General features: G+C 43.1%; 1 protein-coding gene across 1 annotated transcript in view; it reads right to left on the reverse strand.

The window, feature by feature from the left end:
* The window catches only part of DPP9 (dipeptidyl-peptidase 9), an 18,255-nt gene extending 12,040 nt beyond the window's left edge, over positions 1-6,215 (reverse strand). Inside the window, exons 1-3 of the mRNA XM_009577605.1 lie at positions 6,160-6,215; positions 2,954-3,207; positions 50-162 (exon numbers count right to left, since the gene is read on the reverse strand). Coding sequence (XP_009575900.1) covers positions 50-162; positions 2,954-3,207; positions 6,160-6,215 — 423 coding nt within the window. The remainder of the gene's footprint in view (positions 1-49; positions 163-2,953; positions 3,208-6,159) is intronic.
* Between the last annotated feature and the right edge of the window lie 1,549 nt (positions 6,216-7,764).

Below are 7,764 nucleotides of genomic sequence, written 5' to 3' on the forward strand. Positions count from 1 at the left end.
CTAGTTTTCCCAAACACTGTCAACCCCAGCTCTTCACACTTTGGCTCACCTGAAAGTGATCCAGCATCTGTTTCCATGACAAGAGTAGCAAGGCCTCCTTCCGTACCTTTTTGGGAATCTCTGAGTAAAGAAGGGAATTCTCTCGGCTACCATATGGCATTCCTATTAGGAGGACAAAAGCATCATTCTACTTAAGATTAGTTAGCCAGGACAAAGAGGACAAAGAGCAAATTGAAAAAAAAGAAGTCTTTGATAACAGAGAGGTTGGGGCTGTCCAGAGGTTTTCACCAGCTGTCATTCCCAAGCAGCTCTCAGTTCAATCACAGAATAATATCTAACTTATTTAAATTTAGATATTTATTTATTTATAAATTTCCCTAAATTTCAAGAATTTGACCAACCTCTTCAGAATTGGTTACATCCAACTTTCCTCTCTGTGGACTGTTCAACCCACACCCTAGATCCACTCTAAAAAAGCCACTCCCTGAATGGGTGACTCAACATTACTCTCCACGTTTCTCAGCCAGAAATTTGCTACAGGGACCTCATTGAGGCCAACGCACCAGCCTGCAAGAGCTGGAAGAAAAAGCTTGGAAGCTCTAGAGAGCCCATTAAAATATGAAACAGTATATATTACAGGGTCAAAAAACCTTGTCATTTTCCATAAGCCGTTGACTGTGGTTATCAAATAAGCTGTTGGCCTTCATCCAATTTCCAAAACAACCACAAAAAATAAAATATCCTGACACGTGATTTTGGCAGTTTCAACAAAATCAAAGACCATGAACCTGCCCTCTACGTATGCTGTAGAGGCTCCCTAGATCAGAATTTCACACAGGGAAATGTGCCCTGATATTGTCTACTCTGCACATGTTCTGGGCAGAACAGAAAGATTTCTGAGCCGGTTAACCCAGCAGTACAGTTACTTAAAATTAAAACTGAAATATTAATAAATGCTGAGGAAGCAAAGCAATATGTGAGCATATAATCCTCAGAGATACATAAACACCAAAGTGCTGAGCATGTGGTGTTTAATATAAGCAGCATCTGCCATGATACAACATAAAATTCTATGGGGACAGCCCAGGAATGATTTAAGATGTCCAAACAGAAAAAACTGCAGATAGGAGCAAATTACTATATATACTCACATTTTACACTCACGCGACTGTGACCTGGACTTCCTTTCTCCTCATTATATTAGTACTTTCTACAATGACCTCAGGCTGACTACAATCAATCAGCATTTACAAAAAAAGTATCGCCTTCCTCCCCAAAAGACATTATACTTTGTTCCCAAGTGAAGAAAAGTATTCAACAAATACAAATTCTACAAAGTTCTTCAGAAGTCTTCCTCCTACTCCTCGGCATACAGTCACTAACAGTATTCACATAAAAACTTGAAAATGTTATTTAACATTGGGACAGTAATAGCATGCTGATTTTGAACACTTACGAACTGTTGAAATGGGTTCTGAGTATTTAACAACACATGGTATGCAATTCAAAAGATGCTCATTATGGCAAAAGAAAGAATCAGCGTTTACCCTTTATTACGAAAGTCTGAGAAGAGGTACCCCAGTATTACCTGGTGGACACTGATCTTAAATGATGGATCAATCTGCTCTATGCTCTGTACATTTCCTTAAGGAAGAAAACACTGAAAAGACATTAGTGTATCTTCATTCCTGGTTCTGGCTCCTGTAACAGTCACACCCATGCAGAATACCAACCAGCTGGTAGCTGGTCTGGTTGCCATTTCATACAATAGAGGAACACTAAATTTTTTTTTTTTTAATTAGCCACTTAGACTCTTAATTCTTTAGTTATCTAGATCAAAAACTGTATCAAAGTCAACTTGGCCTTGAAATACATTCGGCTTTCAATCAAGTCTCACTGTTCAGACTCAACAAGAAAAATATGCTAACTCTGGATACTGCCCTTTATAGTAGCACTTCTGTCATGAATGTACGAGGAACTATAACAAATCAAGTCACTGACACACAGGAGCTGCTTGATGACGAAACAAATCAGTCCCTCAAATCCAGCATCCTATGTCCTACAATGAACCACACTCAACAACTCAAAAAAAAAAAAAAAAAAAGCAGGGTCACTTCAGGAAAGCAGTCACTGTATGGAGTTGCACATCAGGCAATTTCTTTACTGGCCCAGTAACGATCAGCTCATGCCCCAAAGCATAACAAACTCTTTATAGTCTATAAAGCTTCCCATGTTACCAACCACAAAATTATCCAGTTACTAAAATCTAACCACTCTGTCACTAATTACATTGTGGCTCCAACTATAACGAAGGACCTGTACAACACAGCATTCTGCTGTCTCTCAATCCTTCTGTAAGGAAGAGGATATTTCCCTGTGAATACCATTAATAGTTCATTCCCACCTAATCTTTCCCCCACCTCCTCACTCTTGAAAGCATTCTACCTACATGGTAATTAATAAAGGGAGATACCACCACCCCACCATTAATACCTAGAACTTGCAACATATAGTTAGTAATTACTGACAGCAAATTCCTTGGAAAGTCAGTCTGGTTGATCAATCAAGTAAATCCCATTTCTCCTAAGCTACAGAGGCACAAGATAATCCTGAATTTGAGGAACATCCCTTCTCTTGCCTCATCACCTAGACTGACCTGGGTTGCCAAAGGACACTGCATTCATACCTCCGTCACAAGGTAGGTCTGGCTAGCCAACACTTCCCTTGTCGCTAAGCAGAAAGGCTGCAGTTAAAGCGCTTCTCTGGGACTGGAGAGGTCTCTGCTCAATTCCAGCTTTTGCTATAGATTGAGTGTGCAATCCTTCAGCAATGTTACTTAATCTCAGTTCCCCCATCTCATAAACGGAGATACCGCCCATCCTTTTCCTCGCCTGTTTAGATTGGAAGCTCTCCTGTAACATATTCACGCCCGGTGTCTGGCATGCTGGCTTACCCAGGTAATAAAGACGATGAGAGTGCGGGCTGGACTCTTCTGTTTTCCGGACAAACTGGAAATCATGGGGAGCTTTGTTCACTATCATGCCCGAATACTTCCTGCTGCTGTGAATAATGTCACGCAGCCCATCCCAAGAATGCTTTTGCACCTGGAATTGGGAAGGCACATCCTCCATCTCGACCACTTCAGAGCTGTCCGATAGCGTGTCCACTGCAGTCATCCTCTCTTCCCCTTCAGAACTGGACAAAAAACTGAGGGAGGAGTTGAGGGAGAAAATTAAGCCATAAAAATCAAGCAGGCACATTTTGTTGCTTAGAGAAAACTCTAATCATGCAACAAGCTTAAGAGAACAGGCACTCCTTAAACTACAGATCCTAGGATTCTCTGCACTCAAAGATTACATTTTAAACATACATTGACGTATTGAAAGGAAAAATTCATCTCCCATATCGAGTCCTGTAAATGAAAATATTAACCTCAGAAACCTCACTCTCCCAGGATCAGTTCTAGAAATAAGCTGCTAAAGGAAGTACAAGCAGCAGATTCTGGTGCAGAAAACAATCAGCTTGACTCAAAGGAAAACCACCCCAGGAATTTGGATGGATAAGTCATCAAAGCTATGACCTATCGTAAAGGCACATAAACTTCTGCCCTGAAAGACCACAAAAATGAAGTCCCCTTCCTGCCCTAAAAGCCTGCTCATCACTTAGAGAGAGAGAGAGGTTTAAGCCCAAGCATAGCACCTCACTTACCTGAAGAGCTATTGCAGCCAGGAATGAACTAGGAGGTGTCAAAACAGGAGGAAAACAGTGCAATTGTCTTTGCTAACAGAAAGATGACAGCAGTAATAGACCCTGGTCGTATCCTGCAAAATGTGGCACGCATTCCTCATACATTTCCAAGCAGCTAGCAGTTATTGAATGAGAGTCTACAAAAAACGCCTCCACATGCTACTACAGCAAATGTTAATTTGAGGAGAGGTGGACTAACAGACTTGCCCAAGGTCAATGATGTAATCTGTTGCAAAGCAGGAACGAGCCTAGGACTAGGGAAACCAGTTTTTGTCACCCCATTCGAGAAGCTGGATTTCCCTCCATGAGGACATTTTAGTTGTTTTGGGGGTATCTGGAAAACCATTACAAAGAATTTCAAAAGAACTTCAGTTTACTGAAAAATTAGGCCAGAGAAGTTTACTCCATGGAGACAGAATTGCTACCTTTGACACAGCATCAAGAGGGCAAAACAGTGACTAAGGATTACACCAAAAAAGGCCTTGTCCTCAGCAGCCCCAAAATTTACATTTTCAAATTAGATGTTTCTTGAATGCTGCCTGTCATTTGGGACAGTGACCTGCACTCTGACAGGAGACCAGCTTCTGAGATGAAGGATTAAGCAAGAATTACACATAAACCAAATCTTGAAGACTTCAGCCTCAGCAAGATGCACAATGAAAACCTTCCCAGTGGAGGGAATCAGCGGAAAGGAGAAGGATGGTTATTTATATCACCACAAGAAAACACTCCCCTCTGCCCATCTTCTACAAGGAATATTTTTCAGGAGAACCCCGAGTGTTCCTTGAGGATTCCCCAGGATTGCACCTTCTAACAAACTCTCTAAAAGGAAGTTCTCACCTAGTTTGACATCTTATGCAATTACAACAGCAGATGAACAAACCTAAGCCAAAGTACATCTACAGGCACACGGTACAAGGGCTGTAAATATAATCATATCTTCAAATTGCTAAGTCCCTAAATTGTACAAAATGTGCGAATAATAACACAAGAACAAGCTCCTGAAATAAATCTCTAGGTACTTCTGGTACCTACTGCACAGCAGTAAATCCACAGCTTGAAAATGAATAAAGAAGAGTATTTTCCAATCAAAGCCAGGCAGGAAGCCCAAGTGAAACCACAAAAGAGAATGTGACGGGATGTTCTAAGACTGCAAGAGCATCTGTGGCCCCTACTGCCTATATCCAGGGTCTCCGTTGCAGCAATTAAGATCACATCTGAAGGCAGAAGTGTTGCCTATCAGAAATGCATGACAAGAAGACCACAAAAACCCATAAACTGGGTACAATTCTCTCAACTCAATCCCACTGCAGGTCAAGTCAGTCAATTAAAATTATCTGGCTTTGGCTCAAGATGCCTGACCCTTAGGTGAAAATGTCTTACTCAGCCAGCTCGACTCCTCACAAGGGGAAGTTGCACCTTTAAGGGCTCAGAACAGTCCACAAATGTAATATCAGTAACTGTCCCAAATCAAACTGGAGGCTGAAGTCCCTTCCAAACTATATTGCCACGATTTTATGATTCACTAGGGAACTAAAAGGCACAACTTTTAGTTTGGTACTGCTCTCATCCTGGTGATTTTGACCCTAGAAGAGAGTGCAGTAGTGGGATAAGCAAAGTTACGTGACAGTGTTGGGAAATACCACTATCATGGCTGGAGCGTGGTGGAATCTCACAAAACTTAGGTCCTGACACGATACAGAGTAAAAAGAAAATCCAATGGCTTCATCCATCGCTACAGCTATCTCTTGGACAACATGTAACAAGTATGTGGTCACACCATACACGTAGTAAACACGTATAAAGAGTAACTTCTCTAATTGAAATTGTAGGGTGAATTTTGGGATGAAATTATTCAAAGGTGAGTTGGATCAAGACACCAATTTTAACTATCTTATTCTTAGATGGTCTTGAAACTTCCACATCAATATAGCACATCTGAGATTTACACCTTACTGGAAAAAGACTGTCCTTTACAGTCCTCATGCTGAGCATTGATTTAGATGGTTCGGTGTTGTTGCAGAAGCACTGCTAACCCCGCTCCCCAAAATCTAGCTATCCCCTGGAGGTCTTTTTCATGCTTTTTCTGCCCTGCCTGGCCAGGTTAGATGGATCAGGCATACATCCACCAAGCCCTCCTTCAGGGGGAAGGCATTAGTCTGAGGACAACAAGCAAGCACAGGTGGGACATCAGAACAGGAAAAAGATTATAAAGCTTGGAACTGGAAGTCAGCGAAACAAGTTATCTTCCTGAACCACTTCCTGACCCACAGATCCTGACACAGAGCTCCCCGAGCAGAATTATATACTTGGGATTCTTCAGAAACCTCATTCACTCCAAGAGGTGATTATTGCTCTGTCCCACACAACCTAAAGGTCAATAAAGGCCCTGGGAGTAACCAGGACACATACCTTCTCCAACTTCCTGCAGTCTCGTTTTCCAGACGAACCCTCTTTATCTTCTGCATTAACTACTCAGTGAGCTGGGCAGGACAGGAAACTAGAAAGGAAGAAGAAAAAAGCAAATTTCATATAACTGCAGTTACCCCTGTCATAGGAATAAGGCTGTAGAAAAGCATCCTCCATAGGTCACATTTCCAACCAAGCGTGGAGGCACAAACAAAATCCTTGGTTTGCACTGTACAGTCCAAATCTGTTCTGCCAGCACATGCTGGATATTAACAACCCAGATAAAACCGAGCGAGACTTCTTTACCTGAACAATGGGACTCAGTGAACCTCCCTCTTTCTTCCCTACAAAATTCTTCTTAAAATCTGAGAATTCTCAATACTGACCCTTCCTTTCATTCCCCTTCCAAAATCCTAAATTTTCCGAAGTATCAGGGACTAAGAATTGAGAAAACAAAGGTCTGGTCCATACACTTACAGGCAAGAGTCAAACAAAGGACACCATAAGGAGCCAGACAGAGGGTCAGCAGCCCCACTACCAACAGCATCACAGTTCCACCTGGGACATAAAAATCACATTTGTCTTCCAAGCCAGACTGCTGCTCCCCTCTGCCTCAGCCTGATGCCACGGAGGAACGCTGGCTTACCACACGAGCCCATTTTCCACGAGCATAAGAAGGCGCTACCTTCACTATCGTCCTCTCTACCCAAGATGACTAAAGCACAAAGATCTTTGTATCCTCTTCCAGAGAGCTCTGAATCACAGACACACCCGAGACCTGCCACTATCTTTTGCTGAGGCCTCTGGTCTGCCCAAACAGCCACTTCTCCACCGAAACCACACTCACAGAGGATCAGGAGAGACAAAGCATCACAAAGAAGCGCTAGCAGTGAAGCTCCTAAACTGCAGAAGAGAACAGAGAGGGACGAAGTAGCAGCATCCAGTAATTTAAGGGCAATTTTTGATGCAAGCATGAAGGGCAACAGGAGCATGCTCTGGAATGCTGAGTAACCTGGTCTGATCTCACAGCTGACCCTGCTTTGAGCAGGGGGTTGGACTAGAGGCTTCCCGAGGTCCCTTCCAATCTCAGTTATTCTGTGATTTTAATAATTTAGAGGAACATCTCACCCTCATCCCACCCACCACAGCTCACACAGAGAAAAGGAACAATAACATCCTCTGATGCTGAACCCAGAGAAGAAGAGACTGAACAAAACAGACACGAGACATCAGAAATCCGGCACAAATCATGATACTCATTTGTCCACGAGACCCCGAGGAGCCTGCTGGTGCATTCAGGAAGAGCCAAACCAACACAGTCACCTAGAGAAGACCTTACAAATGTGTCCCTGTCATGGCCGGGAGCTTTAAGACCTCTTTCTCCAAAAATAAAAGCAATTGAGGGTGGAATAAACGAGTGGGGATTTCTCTACAGAAGGACGAGGTCTGGCAAAGGCTGCCAGCAGCCCGTGTCCACCTCTGCACCCGTATGAGCGGGGCTGAAAGCCCTGACAGGGAGCTCCAGCCCTTGCTGCAGAGGGAAGGCCGGGCCATGGGTTAGCAGGAGAGGGGGGAGCCCAGGGGATGGGGCACCCTATCCCCCCACCT

Source organism: Fulmarus glacialis, unplaced genomic scaffold (genome assembly GCF_000690835.1).
Source record: "Fulmarus glacialis isolate BGI_N327 unplaced genomic scaffold, ASM69083v1 scaffold29145, whole genome shotgun sequence".
NCBI lineage: Eukaryota > Metazoa > Chordata > Aves > Procellariiformes > Procellariidae > Fulmarus > Fulmarus glacialis.